The 20,618-nt window shown below is 53.6% G+C and overlaps 2 protein-coding genes across 2 annotated transcripts; one reads left to right on the top strand and one right to left on the bottom strand.

The window, feature by feature from the left end:
• Nucleotides 1-658: 658 nt before the first annotated feature.
• Nucleotides 659-20,391, bottom strand: LOC105865666 (galactoside 2-alpha-L-fucosyltransferase SEC1-like). Its single transcript, XM_012754422.3, has 5 exons — nucleotides 20,346-20,391; nucleotides 18,511-18,580; nucleotides 14,623-14,732; nucleotides 10,137-10,248; nucleotides 659-3,934 (listed from the first exon to the last, which is right to left on the bottom strand). Exons 2-5 carry the CDS (start codon nucleotides 18,533-18,535, stop codon nucleotides 2,910-2,912), a joined length of 1,272 nt encoding a protein of 423 aa, XP_012609876.3. The 5' UTR covers nucleotides 18,536-18,580; nucleotides 20,346-20,391; the 3' UTR covers nucleotides 659-2,909.
• On the top strand, nucleotides 12,455-20,331 carry NTN5 (netrin 5). The gene is made up of 6 exons (XM_012754423.3): nucleotides 12,455-13,105; nucleotides 17,154-17,342; nucleotides 17,521-17,670; nucleotides 17,979-18,032; nucleotides 18,241-18,321; nucleotides 19,699-20,331. Exons 1-6 carry the CDS (start codon nucleotides 12,475-12,477, stop codon nucleotides 20,082-20,084), a joined length of 1,491 nt encoding a protein of 496 aa, XP_012609877.2. The 5' UTR covers nucleotides 12,455-12,474; the 3' UTR covers nucleotides 20,085-20,331.
• Nucleotides 20,392-20,618: the final 227 nt, after the last annotated feature.

Genomic DNA, 20,618 nt, shown 5'->3' with positions numbered 1-20,618 from the left:
CTTTAGCCGACAGCTGTGATATGACTTTTCTAGTTTTTCATTTATCAAAATAAAATTGTGAACATTTAAAAATAATGTAATGAAAACATATATGTATATGTTACCTATTGTGATTTACATTACAAATAAAGCTGCCTATAAAGTAAAGCAAGCTTTTAGTGCTTTAAAGCTTTCCTCATCACGCAAGAGCAAAATGTATTTGTCGTCAATGCACAGCACAAACTATCGTGCAGACTATGAGCTCCGGCTGTGGGCAAGGTTTCGCGCTGGTGAGCGCCGTACTAAAGTGGTTAAAACCTCCTCCACTCTTTTTGGGAACTGAAACCTGTTTTCCTGCCCAGGGCCAGTAATCAGAGGGCAGGAAAGTATCGCTTAAGAAAAAGGAAATTTAGGATAAAAAAGCTTAAGTATGGATAAATTAAATTAAATTAAATTTAGGATAAGAAAGCTTAAGTATGTTGTAGATGGTCTGTGCAAGTCAGGATAAGGTTCATAGAAGAGAATTTATGAAGGAATTTTGTGTGTAATCCAGTTGGCTATAATTTATTATTATTTTTGAGACAGAGTCTCACTCTGTTGCCCAGGCTAGAGTGCCGTGACGTCAGCCTAGCTCACAGCAACCTCAAACCCCTGGGCTCAAGTGATCCTCCTGCCTCAGCCTCCTGAGTATCTGGGACTATAGGCATGCGCCACCATGCCCAGCTAATTTTTTCCACACATTTTTAGTTGCCCAGCTAATTTCTTACTATTTTTAGTAGAGATGGGGTCTCCCTCTTATTCAGGCTGCTCTTGATCTCCTGACCTTGAGCGATTCTCCCGCCTTAGCCTCACAGAGTGCTAGGATTACAGGTGTGAGCCATCACACGTGGCCTTGGCCTTTCTTGATATGTCTAAATTATTTAATATGGTCAGAAAACTTTTCATGCTGTGTTAAGAGTCATTTGTTCCCCTATTCAAGGTACTTCTTATTTAAAACATTACTGATTCTCTTGCTTTGTTTTTCCAAAGTCATGACAAGTATTAAGTAAATAGCAAGTTTGCCTGATATTTCCAGGATTTAAAACTATTGAATCATGCTGGGCCCAACCTATGATTAATATTTACTGCCAATACCCTGCTACTAAAACTACAAGCATCCTCCCTCTAGGCTCAGGACTGTCACAGAAGAGGTGATTGTGTGAGATTGTAAGGGCTGATTTAGAGGACAGAGTTAGACTCTCCAGACCGAGGTTGGGCACACAGATGCTTAAACAAATACTAAGATTCTCATGCTCTACTGACTGAGCTAGCTGGGTATTCCATTTCCTTGAACAAATACTCAAAGACAGACTTTGTCTTTTTGGGGCATGTGGTTCAAATATCCATCCCAACCATAAACAATTTCCTGCTTCCCATAGACTTAGAGCTTCCAGGGTACAGTTGTTCCCAGTTATGGGATTTATACAACTAGACATTTAATAAGCAATTTATTTACATTTAGATTTTCGTTTGGAAAAAAATAATAAAACTAAAATTTGAAAAAATACAAAAAACCTCCACTTTAGGACAGATTATTAAAGCAAATATATTGCTGTACAACAAGTCTTTAAATTCCTTAGTTTAAAATGGTTAACAATGCTTATTTTTTTTGAGATAGAGTCTCGCTTTGTTGCCCAGGTTAGTGCCTAGGCTGACGCCATGGCACTCTAGCCTGGGCAACAGAGTGAGACTGTGTCTCAAAAAAAAATAATAAATAAAAAACCACTATACATGCTATTTTACAGCCAAACAAACTGGGCTACAGAAAGAAGTCACTTGCTCCAGGAACAGAGAATGGTAGACATGGGGGTCTGGCTCCACAGCCAATGCCCTGCTCTTCTCTAGGCACCCACAGTTTCAGAGGGACCTGTAGGAGGCTCACGAGTCCCACCAGGCCTATCCAGTTCCAGTCCAATGTACTCATTTTCTTTATTTATTTTGAGAGACACAGCATGGCTTTCTTGCCCAGGCTAGAGTGCCGTGGCATCAGCCTAGCTTACTTCAACCTCAAACTGCTGGGCTCAAGCGATCCTCCTGCCTCAGCCTCCCCAGTAGCTGGGACTATAGGCATGTGCCACCATGCCTGGTTAATTTTATATATATATATATTTTTGTTTGTTTGTTTGTTTTTGTTTTTGAGACAGAGTCTCGCTTTGTTGCCCAGGCTAGAGTGAGTGCCGTGGCGTCAGCCTAGCTCACAGCAACCTCAAACTCCTGGGCTCAAGCAATCCTGCTGCCTCAGCCTCCTGAGTAGCTGGGACTACAGGCATGCGCCACCATGCCCAGCTAATTTGTTACATATATATTAGTTGACCAATTAATTTCTTTCTATTTCTAGTAGAGACGGGGTCTCGCTCTTGCTCAGGCTGGTTTCGAACTCCTGACCTCGAGCATCTGCCCGCCTCGGTCTCCCAGAGTGCTAGGATTACAGGCGTGATTACCGCATCCAGCCCAACAATGCTTATTTTTTATTTTATTTTATTTTTTTGAGACAGAGTCTCACTCTGTTGCCCAGGCTAGAGTGCCGTGGCGTCAGCCTAGCTCATAGCAATGAGCCTTTGCTCACAGCAAACTGTGAGCCTTTGCTCACAGCAAACTCCAGGGCTCAAGTGATCCTGTTGCCTCAGCCTCCCGAGTAGCTGGGATTACAGGCATGCGCCACCATGCCCGGCTAATTTTATATATATATTTTTTTAGTTGTCCAGCTAATTTCTTTCTATTTTTTAGTAGAGGCAGGGTCTCACTCTTGCTCAGGTTTGTCTCGAACTCCTGAGCTCAAACGATCCTCCCACCTCAGCCTCCCAGAGTGCCTGGATTACAGGCGTGAGCCACTGTGCCCACGCTCCTGCTGCTTTGAGAGCTCTGACGATGAGGGAGGGACCTGCACAGGGCTAGGGGCGGTTCTGTGAGGCCTGTCCAAGGTCAGCAGCGATGCCCACCCACTCTGGCAGGAAGGCCGCTTGTGGCCTGAAGACCATGTGGAAGGGGGAGTCGGGCAGGGTGAAGTTGGCCAGGTAGACGGTGTTCCCGCCCGCCAGGTAGGCAGCCCAGATGCCGAAGGTACCCACAGTGATGATGCTGTGGTTACACTGTGTGAGCAGTGCAAAGTCCTTGGCCGGGGAGCCTTGAAGGCCATTGCCTGCGAACATCACATCCCCAAGGGAGCCACTGATGCTCTCCCGGCACCAGGCCATGTCATCGCTGGTGACCACAAAGACTGGGGTGTGGTAGCGGGCCCGGAACCAGTCCATGGCCTGCCGCAGGTAGCCCCGGTCGGCCAGCACACCCTTCCACACCTTCGGCATGACTCGGACATAGTCCCCCCGGCGCACGTGGACCCCCACGAAAGTCACCTGCCAGGCCCACTTGGCCTGCAGGGCCCGGAGGAACGCCTGGGCCTCCTCGCGCACGTGGTCGTGCAGCGTGAACTCCTGGAGGATCTCGGGGCGCAGGTGGTGGTAGAAGGTCCAGGAGCAGGGGTAGCCCATGAGGCGCACGTACTTGCCGGGGATGTGGCGGTACTCTTCCTCCATCCAGTCGTTCAGGTGGTAGGTCTGCCAGGGGATCCTGCTGGCCGTGGCGCTGTGCAGCACCGGGAGGCTGATTCTGAAGATGGGGGCCAGGGCGCTGTGCATCTGGCGCGGGATGAAGGCCGGCCGCCCGTTCGCCTTGGCCAGGGCGTACAGCGTGGCGTACTGGCCCATCTGGTTCCCCAGGCGGCCTTTGGAGTTGATGGTGAACAGCCCCTCCCGGCCAAGGTGTGTGGGGACCAGGACCACATGGGCCGAGTATGCCCAGGGGGAGGGCACGAGAGCCAGGCGCTGGTGGCAGTGGAAGATGACGGATACCACGAAGATGCCAAAGAGGAAGTAGATGGTGGAGAAGGAAGGGCGGCTGACCCAGAATCCCTTGAAGGCTGCATGGAGGGAAGAAAGGGCATAGTCAGGAGGGATGGCTGGGCGATATGAGCTCTTCACTCACCACCTCCCAAATTCATTCATTTACTCACATTCCATCCATCTAAACCTGCTTTGTGAGTACCACAGTGGCAACCCAAGAACACAGACCCTGGGATTTTTCCGCCTGGGTCTGAGTCCCAGCTCCACCCCTTGCTGCTGCTGTATGACTTTAGTAAAGTTACTAAACCTCTCTGAATATTAGTTTCCTCACCCTTTAAGCAGGGATGATTAGGTGGAACCATTTAAAAGTGCCAATATTCAATCATATTTTACCTACATTTGCAGCCATTTCTATGCTTCAACCTAACAGAACTATCTCATGAGGTTCCATGGATTAAATGTGATAATTTTGTAATGTTCTTTGAACAGTGCCTAGCATCCTGGAAATGCTCTGTAAGTGTTGTAAACTAAACACTTCCAGAGTGTCCACTACCTGCCAGGCACACACCAGAGGCAGGAAGCAAGCAGAGAACAAAAGAGACAAGAATCCTTGTTCCCCATTAAGGTGGGAGCCATGGGGAGGTTACAAGCACAGACCAGGAGGGCAGACCCAGAGGCCGGATCTGCTGGCTGGGCAACCTTTAGGATATTATTTAACTCCTCGTCTCCTCCTCTAAAAAATGGGGTTGTCGCAGCACGTCTTTCCCCTGAACCTGGCTGGACCCGTGACTACCTTGCACAATTAAATATGTTGAAAGTGCCCCCCTGCCTGTTTCTGGCCTGGGACTTAAGCAACCAGCAGTTCCCACTTCATGCCTGAGAACATTCTCTCGTCACTAACACATCAAGCTGTATAGGTTTAGCTTTTGAATGTAGGTCTGTGATGAGCAGGTGTTTTGGGGTTAACCAATTTATTGAGATATAATTCATAAGCCACACTATTCACCCACTTAAAGTATGCAACTAGATGGCTTATCATATATTCAACTGTGCAACCATCACTATCAATTTTTGAACTTTTGCATCACCCCAAAAAGAAACCCTAGGGGAAAGGGTATTTATTAAAACCTTAAAATTTGTACTCCCATAATATGCCGAAATAAAATAAATAAATAAATAAATAAAAGAAACCCTGTATCCTTTAGCCAACTTCCCCCCAATCTTTCCAGCTTACGTCCCCACTCCAGCGAATCTGTTTTCTGCCTCCATGGATTTACCTATTCTGGATATTTCCTATAAATGTAATCACACAATATGTGGCCTTTTGGGTCTGGCTTCTTTCACCAAGTTTGATGTTTTCAAGGTCCACCACATTGTAGCAGGGTGTTAGAAGCCAGGACCCTCAACACCACTATGACTTGTCTTACGCAAGGGCCTGGCCCTTGAAAATTCCTAGGACAAAAACAGCACCCCACCCTCCAGCTATAGCTCCGAAAAGAATGCGTTCCATGACGTGCTGACCGCGAAATGCTCCAGGGTGTGCTAACTGCCATTGTTCCCGACCACCTGCCAGGTTGGGGTTGAGTAATCAGTCACAAACAGCCTCCATACCGATAAGACGCTGGTTGGGGCTGATTAGCCCAAACCCAAGCCTCATCCTCACCCTACTCTATTTTTCTGTTTCTACTTCCTTGTTTCTGTATGCTTATAAAACCTACAAAGAACCCAAGTAAAGTAGACCTTGACAACCATTTGCTTGGTCTCGTTCCTTTCTCTCGCCCATCTCTTTCAGGCACGGTCCCCCTTGACCCCCACGAGTAACAGAAGGTCCCGCGGGTCGGGACAGCAGGGTTCAGAGCTTCATTGCTTTTTTATGGCTGAATAATAGTCCCCTGTTTGATAGGCTACTTATCATCAGCTGATAGACATTTGGGGGATTTCCATCTGTTCTACTGTGAATCATGCTGCCATGGATACGCATGTACATGTTTCTGTGTAGACACGTGCCTTCATTCTCTCGGGCATTCCCATGGGAGTGGAGCTGCTGGCCACAGGGTACCTCTGCCTGTCATCATGTCAGGACCTGCCAGTCTTGTCCAAAGCAGCTGCCCCACTTTCCATTCCCAGCAAGCAGCAGTGCACGAGGGTCTCCATCCCTCAACATCCCTGCCACTGCTGGCCATCACCCGTCTTTCTGATTATGGTGGGCATGTGGAGGTGACTGACTGGGGAGCCACACTGTTAACGCCGGTTCCAGCCCTGACTCTGCCGGGCTTGGTTGGGCTCTGTGATCCTTGGCCCACACCCCACCCCCTATTCTCCATCCTCATAACAGGATAGATGGCCCTTCTTTGGGGACTGATCCTTTTGAGTCAGCCTCTCCCCCAGGACTCACCCACATTCCCAGAAAGTTTTGGCTCACCAGTCTCCACCGAGTCCTGATCTGCTTTTCTCTTCTCCCCTGCTCTACTCCTCTGACCAATGTCCTGTGGTTTCCCTGTGGCCACTCCAATGGCCACAATTCAGTGATTGTCCCCCCCACCCCTGTCCTCGCTGAAGCGCTGGACTGCATATACCCATCCCCCAACTTTCCAGCTCCTGCCTCACCCCCTCCCATCCCTCCCTCTGCCTGCTGGGGCTCTGCAGGCCACCTCAGCTCTCGTCCTCCTCTATTCCAGGGCTCCTCACTTGATTAATCTGACCCTTTTGGGAAATCTGAACACTCTGGGGCCCACCTGGAATGGTTTCTCCTGGGTCCCCAGAGAGGTCCGCTGGCTCTTATCACATGAGGACAAAATATGGAGAAACATCTCCTTCACTGCTTTAACTTCCAAAAAGCAAATTAAATCTACTCAAACCCCTCTTTTCACTTAGCTGATGAAAATCCTGTCCCAATCATTATTACACTGCCCACCCAACTCGGGGTCCTGCCCGGTGGAGGAGAAGCCTCGCTCCCTAGCATAGCCAGAGCCCCAGGCAGGTCCCAAGGCCAGGATGGGCCAGGAGGGCAGGGAGCAGGGACAGGAGCTTGGGCAGCTGGGGAGAAGCCAGCTCAGGACAAAGGTGCCTGCCACTCGGGTCCGCCTTCACAGGGCAGTCTCATGGAGCCCCAGACAGGCCTATTGCTCTATTGTCACCACTTTAAAATTCTTCATAAATTCCGAACAAGGGGCCCTGAGTTTGCATTTTGCTCTGGGCCTTGCAAATCCAAGCAGTCATCCGGCGATCACCTTATTCCATTTCCTGGAGTCTCAAGAGCTCCCTCTCGTGGCTGTTCATCAGCCCGGACAACCGGAAAGCTGCGGAAACTAATGGCTGGAGGCTGCCGAGTCTATGGTGCCCCTGCATGCCAGGCCGGGATTCCTCACTGGCTGTTTTCCTGTAGGTGGGTGGCAAACCCCAACCTGAACTGAACTCATTTGAGAATAACACCTGGCCTGAAGGGTCAAGTGGCTATTTGTAGACTTTATTTCTCTGTGTGTGAACGCCCATGTGCTTTGCTGCCGAAACAATACCATGTTTTTTTGTTTGTTTGTTTGTTTGTTTTTTGAGTCAGAGTCTCACTCAGTTGCCCAGGCTAGAGTGCCGTGGTGTCAGCCTAGCTCACAGCAACCTCAAACTCCTGGGCTCAAGCGATCCTCCTGCCTCAGCCTCCCGAGTAGCTGGGACTACAGGCATGCGCCACCATGCCCCACTAATTTTTTCTATATATATTAGTTGGCCAATTACTTTCTTTGTATTTTTAGTAGAGACAGGGTCTCGCTCTTGCTCAGGCTGGTTTTGAACTCCTGACCTTGAGTGATCCTCCCACCTCGGCCTCCCAGAGGGCCGGGCTTACAGGTGTGAGCCACCGGGCCTGGCCACGATACCATGTTTAATAAGGAGATGTGGTGCCGACCTCGACAGGGGTGTCATGTAGTACAGGTCTACACATCCAGCAACGGTGCCAAAATGCAGAAGGTTCCAAAATACGGCTGGCCCAGAATATTCGATAAGGGGCTGTGGGCATGGCTTAGCTCATTTATTTAATCCTTATGACCCCACTCCCAATGAGGAAGGTACATTTTTTAAATCCCTATTTAACAGATAAGGAAACTAAGGCACAGAGAGGTTAAGAAACTTGTTTTAAGTCACACAGCTAGGAAAGAAGAGGAGCCTGGATTTGAATCCAGGGAGCATGGCTGGGGAGTCTGGACTGTCAGTCACTGTGCTGTCCAGGAAAGAACAGTCCCCTACCAATCCTTCTCTCTGCCCAGTTACATGTGTGACCTGCCCTGCCTCATGGGGCCTCTGTTATTTCTGGGTCACTGAGGCAGGGATAAAAGGGCTGTGGACGCCCAGAGCTGGGGGTCACACGGTACCATGCTGAGCCCACCTCTGTGTCCTGACAGGCCCAGCCTTCCGTGTACTTCCAGAACTTGAGGAACCTCCCCCCTACTCTCAAAAAAAAAAGTTTCCTCCCCAATTTGGGGATCTGTTTCTGCTCTTGCTGCCCTATCTCCTCCCCTCCCCCCAACAAGGCACCATCAGGGGTGCTAATCCTCAGGCCAATCAAGCAATTAAGACCTGAAGTGAAGCCTGTAATCCTAGCACTCTAGGAGGCGAGGCAGGAGGATTGCTCAAGGTCAGGAGTTCAAAACCAGCCTGAGCAAGAGCGAGACCCGTCTCTACGAAAAATAGAAAGAAGTTAATTGGCCAACTAAAAATATATAGAAAAAAATCAGCCGGGCATGGTGGCGCATGCCTGTAGTCCCAGCTACTCAGGAGGCTGAGGCAGGAGGATCCCTTGAGCCCAGGACACTGAGGTTGCTGTGAACTAGGCTGATGCCACAGCATTCTAGCCCAGGCAACAAAATGAGACTCTGTCTAAAAAAGAAAAGACGTGAATACAGTTTAGGATAGAGACTTAAAGAACAAAAAAAAAAAAAAGACGTGAAGTGAGGAAGAAAGCAGACCTCCAGGGAAAAAGAGTTTAAGAGATTTCTTGTCCCTGGGTGGGAAGAAAATACAATGAAACCTAAACTTTCTTCCTGCATTTTCTCTGGCAGCAAAACTAGCCTCCCTTTGTGGCGGCTCTGGCCTCCTTCAGGTCTCTCAGCCCAAATGTCCTCTTCATCCCACTTAAATCTGCAACACCCCTGCCCCCCACTTCCCTACTTGCTTTTGCTCCAAAGCACTGGACACCTTCTAACATTCTAGAGAACGGGATTATCTGCTGCTGTTTTGTGTCTCTGCCCCGCCAGCAGGTGAGCCTGCCGGGACAGGGGTTTGTGGCCTGCAGTGTCTGCATGCAGGGCGGCTTGGGCAGGACCAGCAGAACGGATTAGGGCCGTGAATCTTACCACAGTACTCTACCCTGTGGCTCACACACCGCCTGGCCCAGGATCCAACTCGCCCTGCTTTGATATGGGGGTGTCTCAGCCCCCAATCCCTTCCTCTTGCGGCTAACTCTTCCTCACAGCTTTTGGAATCACTTCCTTCTTTCAATCTGACGACGCCCTGCCCCTGCCACAGTGCCCCCCAACGTGGTGCCCAAGAGTCACCTGGAACCAGAATCTCCATGGCCCTGGCTGTGCCCCCCAACCCCCATCACCCAGGGCAGGCACAGGGCAGAGGATCCCCAACCCCCCCGTCAGGATCAGGCCCAACTATGCCACAGTATGTGCCCCGGGCGCTCAGGGCCACACAGCAGCACACAGGCTGTGCCCCAATCTCCCAAGGCTCTTGCTTTTCTCAGCAGGAAGTGACAGAAAACATTATTTTTCTAGTCAAATCCATTCGGATAGGGCATAGAGTTGGAAGCAACATCCGCATGCAAATGTCCCAAGGAAAGCGCTGAGGCAGGCAGGACGCTGGCTGGGAACAGCCTTTGAGCTCTGGCCCTCACTCCCTAGGGGCCCACATAGGCCTGAGGTGACCTCAGCTCCCTCGCTGCCCTCCCACCATCTTATAAAGCAGTTTCTGGGTTTCCCCAAGGCTGATCTGATCCCTCTAAGAATGAGGATTTTTAGGGCTTGAAAATGACTGACATTATCGCCCAGTTAGCCCACAGCTGACAGAAGGTTCAGGAGGGGAGGAGGAGGGGCTGGCCTGGGGTCACACAGCCAGAGGCAGGAGCCCCACCTCAGGGCAAGCGGCCCTGACTGCCACCCACCGTGGCAGCCCTTGCCTAGATCATGGCGACCACGAGGCAGAGCTGAGCCAGTGGGGCAGGGGTCGCATGGGAGTGGAGCGGGACCCCAGACCCAGGACACACACGTTGCAGCCGTGCCCTCCTACCTGTCTTGAGCCTCCTAGGCCAGTCTGTTCGGGGCTGTCCGGCTGCAAGACTGTTGGGGGCGACAGCTCTGGCGTCCCACACAGTTGCTGGTGGCCTGGCTGGCAGGGGTCCCTGTGGGGAGAGCCGGGATGGGGCGCGGGTGGGGGCGGCAGTGGTGTTGGATTCTGCGGGCTCTGAGCTCCCGCCCAGAACCCCCACTAGCCTGGGGCCTGAGAACAGCCACTCGCCACTCCCTCCTGAGAGCCCACCACGCTGCAGCGCTCCTGCGGGAAGAAGAGCCTGAGCCTGCGGGGACCTGACTGTGGGACCAGGACCAGGACCAGGACGCTCTCTTCCTGGGCTCAGGTTTGACAAACATCAGGGGCCTAAGGGCTGGGGGTCAGGGGGTTGCATGCCAAGAGATGGGAAAAGGAAGCCTGGGTTCCAGATGGATCCCAGGCGAGCGGCCTAACGGTGGTTCTGCTGGGAGCATGGCCAGACTCTGCTCCTTAAGAGGGTGTGGGGGGCTACAGATCCCTGGAGGGCAGTGGCGGGGATCGGACATCTGGGTCCTCATGGGCAGGGACTGGCTTCTGGATCCCTGAGGAGCACCAGGGGACTCACAGCCTGGTTCCCCAAGGTGCTAAGGGCCAGAAGGTGGTGCCCCCTGAAACACCCAGCAAGAGATAAGTGGGACATGGGAGGGCTGGGTCCTTAACAAGGCTGGGACTGAGGGGCCAGGGAAACACCGGTAAATGAGCCAGCGCAAAATGGCGCCAGGCTCCTTGGGAGGGGAGGAGGGCGATGCCCCTCATCTGAGGCGGGGGAGGCACAGTCTGCATATGGCAACAGCGTGGGGACGCAGGGGCGGTGAAATCGAGCTGGGGGAGGGTAGGATCCACCCCTCATCCCCAGGGTGCCCTACAGACTCCCAGCCCAGGCGCAGGCCTGGGTGCAGACTCGGAGCCAGGGGCCTGGGCAGGGACCCCAGAAAGCTCTGAAGTCCCCGGTCCAGGGTGAGCTCCTCACCAGAGACTGCCAGCCCTGGAAGAGGAAAGTGGGGGCATTTCAGAGCCGAGTCCTCCCTAGCTGCTGCCATCCCAGGGGTCTGGACTTCTGGTCCCCTTGGGTACCTTGGAATGAGCCACCTGCCCTGCCTTACCCTCCTGCTTTCTCCTCTCTCGTTACATAGCACCCCTAACATCTGTTCCCCCATCTGTTCTGGGGACCCTCGGATGGGTGGAGGATGTGGGGACTCTGATCCCCAGACTCTGAGGCCTAGGATGGCAGGAGGGGGCTGAGATGACCCATAAGTCCCGGAAATCCAACCTGAGGTCCGCATATCCAAGTCCAAAGGGAACCCAGGCATCTGCTTTCCCAACCGCACAGGGATCTGCGTCCTGCTCCCCACTCCAGAGTGGCCCAGGCTTCCAGGCCCAGGCCCCCCACCCTTTTCCTGAGCTCTAGTCTCTGGGCTTTGCACTTGGGTGGGAAAGGGTTAAGGGTGGAGTGCTGGGGGTGGGTGGGTGGGTGGGTGGCAGGGAGGTTGTTTGGTGATAATCCCCCTCCGTGCCCAGGGTGTGGAGAACGAGGTTAGGGCCCCACGTGGGAAAGGGCCACCGCTCTGATCCTGGTGGGCTGGGGCCTCAGCCTCTCGCTTCTGATCCCCCGCCGGGTACCGCCTGCCCTTCCCCTCCCCTCTCTTGCCCTCCCCAGGGCCTGCCCGGCTGGCGGCTGTCCTCAGGCTCTCCTGGGTGTGCCTGCCTGCCCTCCCAGCCTCCAGGCCCTGCCAGCCTGTCCCTCGCTTCCTGGGTGCCTGGCCTGTCTGTCCCAGCTCTGGCCTACCCTGTTTGCCCCCGTCTGTGAGGTTCCCTCTCTAGACCTGGCACTTGCCTTAGGCCTGTGCTCCTCTCCCTCCTGGCTTCTCTGTCTCTGCCTCCGTCTCTTCTTCTACTGCTTTGCCACTGAGTCTCCGTCCACCCTCAGTCCCCTGCCCAGTCCAGCCCTGTTCCCTGTCTCACACGGGTCCCTCTCTAGGTTTGTGCGTCTGTTGGGCCCCTGCCTCTCCCCAGGGACCTCTGCCCCCTCGACACTGACGGATAACTCTGGGGTGTTAAGCTACAGATTAGTTCAGGCAAAATTCTCAATTTTGCTTGCGTTCTTTCCCCTCTGGGTTATGTAAACAGTAATTCTCCCCAGATGGAACTATTTTCCTCGCTTCGAAGTAGCCGGGAGGGGGCTTAGGCAGGGCTGGGGTGGAATGCGAGCATTCAGCAGGGAGCCGGGTGGAAGTTGACAGGCTGAGGTCCCCAGCCCGGACACCTCCTCTCCTCTCCAGGTGCTTCCCCTGATGTGACCATGCCTGTGACCTTTGTCCTCTTGCTCCTCCTGAGCCATGCCACCGCAGACCCATGCTACGATCCAGGGGGCCACCCTCGCTTCTGCCTCCCGCCAGTGACCCAGCTGGCCGGTGTGGCAGCCTCCTGCCCTCAGGCCTGCACCCTCTCCCCAGGGAATGTCCTCAGCCCCGGGGGCACCTGCAATGGCAGCCTGACCCTGGCCCTGGGTGGCCCTTTCCTCCTGACATCTGTCAGCCTGCGCTTCTGCACCCCAGGACCTCCAGCCCTAGTCCTGTCTGCTGCCTGGGCCGCTGGGGGTCCCTGGAAGCTGCTGTGGCGCAGATCCGCCTGGCCTGGGGCCTTGGGGGGCCCTGAGAGGGTGACTTTCCGTTCCACAGCAGGCCCTAAGGCCAGTATGGCAGCCAGCCACCTCCGAGTGGAGTTCGGAGGCCGAGCGGGGCTAGCAGCAGCCGGGCTGAGAGGTCGCTGCCAATGCCACGGACATGCGGCCCGCTGCGCCGCCCGTGCCCGGCCCCCTCGCTGCCGCTGCCGCCATCATACCACCGGCCCAGGCTGTGAGAGCTGCCGCCCATCCCATCGCGACTGGCCATGGCGGCCCGCCACGCCCCGGCACCCCCACCCTTGTCTGCGTGAGTCCTGGGCCTCTCCCCACCCTCATCCGCCACTGTGACCCTTGTCCCTACAGGGGCGGGATGCTCCTTGCTTCTGCCGGCACTGTCTTGGACCCAGTCTCCTCCCCGCCTGCCCTGCATCTCAGCTGCAACGGGGCCTGCCTGCCCAGCGGGGCTCCAATCTCTGCCCAATATTCTTTGGCCTGTGATGATGATAATGATGATGTCAATGACATTTCCCGAGCACCCAGCCCAGGGCCTTGCTGGTTGAACAGCTGCAGGGGAACAGGGCAGCTGGGTGTTTCCTGACTCTTCACGTCAACCACAGAGGGAAAGCATTCAGTCATTAAACACATACTTATCAATCAGCTACTACTATGTGCCAGGCAGGGATTGTCAGCAGGCCCATTCTACAGATGAGGAGACTGAGGCTAGAGGTGGGAAGCCCCTGCACGAGGACTCGTGGCAGCTGTATGTGGCAGGGCCAGGATCTGAGCTTGGGAAGCTGAGTTCTGGGGTCTCAGCTTGTCCCTGCTGAGCTCCTGTCGGGTGCTGTCACACCAGGTGTTCAGAGTAGCAGACAGGAGCACAGCCTTGGTAGCCAGCTAGACTACCTGGGCCCAAATCTCAGCTCCTCTGCTTACCTTAGGCAAGTTACTTAAATGTTACTTAAGGTTACTGAGTGACCTTAGGCAAGTTACTTAACATCTCTGTGCCTCGGTCTCCTCCCCTATAGAGTGGGGATTAGTGACAACAAATCCTTTATAGGCTGTAGTGAAAAGTCGCTGAGTTTAAGTACATAACGCCCTTAGAATAGAGCCTGACACAGTACCTCACACGAAGGAAGAGGTCCCTGAGCATCTGCCAATGTCACGATTCCCCAGGTAAGGAAGGTGGGGCCCAAGGGGAAATGTCACTTTCCCTGAGTCCCACTGCCAGCAAGGGACTGGACTTGGACAGCCAGGCCTTTGCAGATGCCATGACTATCCACTGGGCCACCCAGCTGGACAAGCGCCCCCAGGCAGGTCCCGCTCAATGCCACCTCTCCCTCCAGCGCTTCCAGACTTGTGCTTCCAGGCTAGGTCATTCCTGTTTCCCTCCAGCAGCCCCTCCTCAGGGACAGACAGTGTCAGTCCCTTCCAACCCTCCCACCTCCAGCCTTTGACCCTTGGTAAAGGGTCTGAGTGTGTTTCCAGGCCTGGGAGGTGACTGTGCTCCACCAACAGACACAAGGACAGACACACCTGCGTGCACGGACCCGAGTTCCCTGGCCTTCCCTCTCTACCTCCCACGTCTTTTGCCACTCCCCTATCTTTCCTCACATGTGAAGAGCATCACGTGGACCAACTCATACTATCCTACCACCCTTAACCCCCTACTCTGCGCTCATCCCCATCAGGACTTCCCTGGAGGTCACCACTGTTTAGGATTATTGTCCCCCCTGCCAACTCAAGGCCTCCACCCAGTGGGCCCATTCCCACCAGCCAAACCTGAAGATCTGCCCCCTTCAGGGGAGAGAGGGTGGGGAGACTCACCTGGCCAAAGGGCTTCATCCGGGGCCTGGACAGGCTGTCTTGAGGATCGCCAGGCACTCCGAGGCTGAGCTGGGCACTGCCCTCCAGGCCTGGGTAGGAGACTGGCAGTGCTGCGGTGGAGAAGGGTGGGGTGAAACGAATCCTATGCTGGGCTTGCCAGGCATGGTGGTCTGCATCTCCCCTCCCCCATCTGAGCTTTCCAGAGAGGAAGTGGGTGACCCTTGGGTCAGGAAGACACCAAAGCCTGACTCTATTAATGATCTGAACAGCACTGCCACCACCAATAGCCACAAAAATCATGAGAGAGAAGGATCAAGATCCCCACTAGACAGGGAGAAAACGGAGACTCAGAGAAGAGAGGGAGAGTCATTTTCCCAAGAACACACAGCTATCTCAGCTCCCTGACCACCCCATGACTCCTCTGTACTCTCTGGGGCCTGCCAGTCCAAGCCTCTCAAACCCCCTTAAGTCAAAACCCCCTTAAGTCCCGGTATCCTCAAAGAGTAGCCCATGAACATCAGCATCTCACTTTGGAATCCTTGCTAGAGATACAAATCCCTGGGCCTGGCAGAAGCCCTAGGGTAAGTCCTGGAATCTGTGTTGTTTTTCTCAATAAATGTGTCCCTGGTAATTCTGATGATCAGTAAAGTTCAAGAGCCACTGCCTTAGAAAACCCGATAAATGCTCCCAGGAAAATAACATACATCCTAAATAATCCTCACATGAACTGTGTAAGAATTACTAGAGTATGGCTGCTAAGAACAGACTCTAGACCAGAAGTCTTGGGTTCAAATCTGGCCTCTGACCACACCCTAGCTGCATTACCTCAGGCAAGTGACATCACCTCCCTGTGCCTTAGTTTATCCCATCTGTAAAATAGGGATGATGAGTACCAACCTGACAGAGCCGTTATGAAAAGGAGATATGTCAAGCACCTGGCATATGGAAGCACAAGACAGCTCTGTGCTAGGCGCCCTGGGCTGAGCACTTTATATTAGTATCTACTCTATCTCATGTAAATCTCATGAAGTAAACGTTATAGGCCGGGCACCGTGGCTCAGGCCTGTAATCCTAGCATTCTGGGAGGCCAAGGTGGGCGGATCGCTCAAGGTCAGGAGTTCGAAACCAGCCTGAGCAAGAGCGAGACCCTGTCTCTACTATAAATAGAATAGAAATTATTTGGACATGTAGGCAGGCCAAAAAAGAAAAATAAATAAATAAATAAAGAAGAAAAAAATTAAAAAAAAAAAAGAAATTAATTGGCCAACTAAAAATATATAGAGAAAAAGTTAGCCGGGCATGGTGGCGCATGCCTGTAGTCCCTGCTACTCAGGAGGCTGAGGCAGTAGAATCACTTGAGCCCAGGAGTCTGAGGTTGCTATAAGCTAGGCTGACGCCATGGCACTCTAGCCTGGGCAACAGAGTGAGACTGTGTCTCAAAAAAAAATAATAAATAAAAAACCACTATACATGCTATTTTACAGCCAAACTGGGCTACAGAAAGAAGTCACTTGCTCCAGGAACAGAGAATGGTAGACATGGGGGTCTGGCTCCACAGCCAATGCCCTGCTCTTCTCTAGGCACCCACAGTTTCAGAGGGACCTGCAGGAGGCTCACGAGTCCCACCAGGCCTATCCAGTTCCAGTCCAATGTACCAATTTTCTTTTATTTATTTATTTTGAGAGACACAGCATGGCTTTCTTGCCCAGGCTAGAGTGCCGTGGCATCAGCCTAGCTTACTGCAACCTCAAACTGCTGGGCTCAAGCGATCCTCCTGCCTCAGCCTCCCCAGTAGCTGGGACTATAGGCATGTGCCACCATGCCTGGCTAATTTTTTATATATATATATATATTTGTTTTTGTTTTTGAGACAGAGTCTCGCTTTGTTGCCCAGGCTACAGTGAGTGCCGTGGCGTCAGCCTAGCTCACAGCAACCTCAAACTCCTGGGCTCAAGCAATCCTGCTGCCTCAGCCTCCCGAGTAGCTGGGACTACAGGCATGCGCCACCATGCCCAGCTAATTTTTTACATATATATTAGTTGACCAATTAATTTCTTTCTATTTCTAGTAGAGACGGGGTCTCGCTCTTGCTCAGGCTGGTTTCAAACTCCTGACCTCGAGCAATCCGCCCGCCTTGGCCTCCCAGAGTGCTAGGATTACAGGCATGAGCCACCGTGCTGGCCTATATATATTTTTTTGGTTGTCTAGCTAATTTCTTTCTATTTTTAGTAGAGACGGGGTCTCACTCTTGCTCTGGCTGGTCTCGAACTCCTGACCTTGAGCGATCCTCCTGCCTCGGCTTCCCAGAGCGCCAGGATTATAGGCATGAGCCACTGCACCCGGCCCAATGTACCCATTTTAAAGATGAGACTGAAGATGTTCTGGGATCCAGGCATACCCAGGGAGCCCCAGCCATTTCTTTTGTGTTGGATTCTCTATTTCCTTCTATGAGAGCAGGGCAGTGAGGAGAAAGCTGGGGACAGGGGAACAGAAAGCCTGGCCCTCATGTGCCCTGTCCACGTTGCTCCTAGCCTGCTCCTGCAACCAGCACGCCCGGCGCTGCCGGTTCAACTCTGAGTTGTTCAGGCTGTCAGGTGGTCGGAGTGGGGGTGTTTGTGAGCGGTGCCGCCACCACACAGCTGGGCGGCACTGCCACTACTGCCAGCCAGGGTTCTGGAGGGACCCCAGCCAGCCTATCACCAGCCGCAAGGCCTGCAGGGGTGAGTATGGCCTGAAGCCAGGCCCAGGGGAAAAGGAGGCAAGGTTAGACTCCCAGGTCTGAGGGAAGAGGGGTTAGGGGTCTGGATGCCTGGGTCTGAGCAGGGAGGTGGCTGCAGAATTGGGAGGGAGCATCTGGGACCCAGATACCCTATTCCCCCAGCTCCTCTCCTCACGCAGCCTGCCAGTGCCACCCTATTGGGGCAACAGGAGGCAACTGCAACCAAACCAGTGGGCAATGCTCCTGCAAGTTAGGGGTAACCGGCCTGACATGCAACCGCTGTGGTCCTGGCTACCAGCAGAGCCGCTCCCCCAGTATGCCCTGCCAGCGTGAGTCCTGAGGGGCAGGGCCACAAGTCCTGAGTGGGGTGGGAAGGACACAATCCCAGGGGGCAAGGGTGGTGAGGGCTGGGGGCCTGGGACATGGGTCCTCAGGAAGGTAGGGACTGAAATTCCAGACTCCTCAGTCTTGGTCAGAAGGGGACTGAGGGCCTGGACTCCTGGTCCTGGGAGGAGGTGGCAAGAGATGCTTGCACTCTTGGGTCTTAAGGAACTTAACACTTAGAGTCTGGATGTCTGGATTCCTGGGGGAAGAGTGGGGATGGCTGAGAGGTTAAATTTCTTCTTTGGTCTCACAGGAATTCCAGAGGCAACAACCACCCTTGCTACTACCCCTGGTGTTTACAGCTCTGGTAAGACAGGCTGGCAGCCAGAGGGATCGGGGATGGGCTGACTTGGTCGTCAGTTACACAGAATGGGATGCAAGGGTCACCCCTTGAGACCAGTCCCAAGGGTTTAGGCACCCCAGCTGGCCATCAACATGGATTGCAGGGATGGGTGGGATAGTACGCTGTGGTCCAGGCATCAGGAGCCCACTGCAGACAGCCTGACCTTCCCCAGACCCTCAGTGTCAAAACTACTGCAATATCTCGGACACCAGGGTACACATGAGCCTTCGGAGATACTGCCAGCAGGATTACGGTGAGTGCCGGGGAGAAAAACAGCCAGAGGCAGCACAGATGATGTGATGACTGCCTCCACATCTCTGGCCTTCAATTTTTTCATCTTAAATGGGAAAGGGTGTTGGATTCTAAAGGGTACTTCCTGATCTAGGAACTGAAAGGACAGAGGACAAATGGGGGGGGGCAGTGGGGAGGAGGGATTCACTACCTTCCTGCATCTCCTCTTGCCCCATATCTTGGGCTTGTAGAGTTTCAGTATCTCCTTCAGCCTGATGTCTCTGAGGGATGGAAGGAGAAAGAGGAACCTGTTGAATGGAAGGGGCCTTTGCCCTGTTCTGCCTATCTCAGATCCTTTCTATCTCCCTTCATGGTCCCAGATTATCTGAGCCTTAGCCCCATTCCCCACAAAGATTCACTCCACAATTTCCTAATCTTTCAGTCCACAGCTGCCCAATGACCCTGGGGCCTATGACCTCAGGTAACTCAAGTCTCTTAAATACTCAGACATTCAGCCCAGCCCACGAATCTAGACCAGCCCCAGCTACTTCCCCTCAATGTATAGGTCCCCAAACTCTTCCTCTCTCAGGATGGTCATCTGGCCACTAGTGTCCTGGGCTTTGGAAGGTGGAGACTTTTCCTCCCACCAGGATCTTCTGCCCTGCAGACCAAGGTTGCTAGCCAGAGCCTAGACCCCAACACTGTCTAACCTCACCTCCTCAGAAAGTACATTTTTCTGACTCACTGTTAGTATGACCTCAACTCTCAGGTTCCAGGGACCAACTTCTACCTTCTGGCTCCCCAAATCCATCCCAGAGGGCCTCCCCCCAAAATACCTCTCTTTCCCAAGGGTTCCACTACTGATACCTTCTGACCCCGCTGTATTAGCAACCCTGGCCCTGACTTTTCTGCCTTGTTCCTGGTCCCACCTACTGTAGGGCCCTTTTATTGTTTTGCCCACCTACTGGTCAGGAAGCATGTAGGGTCCCTTTATATCCCCAACCCCATACCTTTACCGTAATTTCTGTTTTTGCTCCTAAATTGCCCCCTAAAGCCCCACCCAACAAATCCCAGGCTCCTGGGCTCCTCTCTGTCTGGACTTCCTCCCTCTAATGAACAACGTGTAGCCCCTCACCCTTCCCAATGGCAATCCTGGAACTCCACCTCCCAAACCATAAACCCCACCCTCCTAATTCTCCACCCCTCCCTGACACTGTCTCCTCCAGCAGGCCCCACCCCTCACGACTTAGGTTCAAACCCTCAAAGATTCAAGATCTCTCTGCTTGACGCGATCCCTGAAGCCCACTCACCAGTCCTGGGCCCCTCCCTACCAGAACTGACCCCAACAGGACCCTGTAGGCCCCCGCCAGCCTAGGCCTGACATCTTCCCTCCCCTCAGTTCTCCACGCGCAGGTGCTAGCGTCTGAGGTAGCGGGCCAGGCGTGGCGGCAGCTGGCCGTGCGCGTGCTGGCCGTGTACAAGCAGCGGGCACGGCCCGTGCGCCGCGGGGACCAGGACGCCTGGGTGCCCCACGCTGACCTGGCGTGTGGCTGCCTGCGCTTGCGGCCAGGCACCGACTACCTGCTGCTGGGCAGCGCTGTCGGCAGCCCAGACCCCGCGCGCCTCGTTCTCGACCGCCACGGCCTCGCGCTGCCCTGGAGGCCGCGCTGGGCCCGGCCGTTAAGGCGGCTGCAGCAGGAGGAACGTGCTGGAGGCTGCCACGACCTGAGGCCTTCGACACCTAGCCCGAGGCCTGAGCACGACACTGGAGCTGAAACGCCTTGAACCCAACCAAGGAACTTGGAAGCGACGGTGAACGGAGCCTTTCACCTCGACGTAGCCTCGGTGCAGAGCCAATCAGACGTCGCAGAGCCCCTGACGTCATGGTGCATGCGCCAGCACCGCGCCGGCGTGAGAGACTTAACAGGAGGCGGCAAACTGCAAGCAGGACTCTTCATCCAGCAGCCCTCCATTTGGCCCTATTCCCCGCCTGAAATCTATTTCCCGAAATAAAGTTTCAAATCTTGAGGAATTTAAGCTACATACCCCTAATCGATGCTGGGAGAGTCTGTAGGGGCAAACAAAGAAGGCCTTGAATAAATATGCGGAGCTAAGTCTTGACTAGAACTCCCTGACAAAGTGGCCAATCCAATGAGAGAGGCCCTCTGACGTCACTGGGTGCTAGTCATATTTGTATTGCCTGATGATAGGCCAAATGCCAATGGGAGGGGCGTGGCTGGTAAAGGCGGGAAATTTAATGAAAGAAGGGACAGCAGTTCCAGATTTCCAGAAAGTTCCAGATGTAGGAACTTTTGGTTC

The sequence above is a fragment of the Microcebus murinus genome, chromosome 16, assembly GCF_040939455.1.
Source record: "Microcebus murinus isolate Inina chromosome 16, M.murinus_Inina_mat1.0, whole genome shotgun sequence".
Taxonomy (NCBI): Eukaryota; Metazoa; Chordata; class Mammalia; order Primates; family Cheirogaleidae; genus Microcebus; species Microcebus murinus.
This window is presented reverse-complemented; position numbering and strand designations above follow the sequence as displayed.

Excerpts from the sequence above, each read along its gene's own strand:
- NTN5 (XM_012754423.3), top strand. The coding sequence starts at position 12,475 with ATGCCTGTGACCTTTGTCCTCTTGCTCCTCCTGAGCCATGCCACCGCA. Across the intron at positions 13,106-17,153 it reads GCACCCCCACCCTTGTCTGC|CCTGCTCCTGCAACCAGCAC; the intron begins GTGAGTCCTGGG and ends CGTTGCTCCTAG. Across the intron at positions 17,671-17,978 it reads CCCCAGTATGCCCTGCCAGC|GAATTCCAGAGGCAACAACC; the intron begins GTGAGTCCTGAG and ends TTGGTCTCACAG.
- LOC105865666 (XM_012754422.3), bottom strand. The coding sequence starts at position 18,535 with ATGGGGCAAGAGGAGATGCAGGAAG. Across the intron at positions 10,249-14,622 it reads GGATGAAGCCCTTTGGCCAG|GGACCCCTGCCAGCCAGGCC; the intron begins GTGAGTCTCCCC and ends CTCTCCCCACAG. Across the intron at positions 3,935-10,136 it reads GCCTAGGAGGCTCAAGACAG|CCTTCAAGGGATTCTGGGTC; the intron begins GTAGGAGGGCAC and ends CCCTCCATGCAG.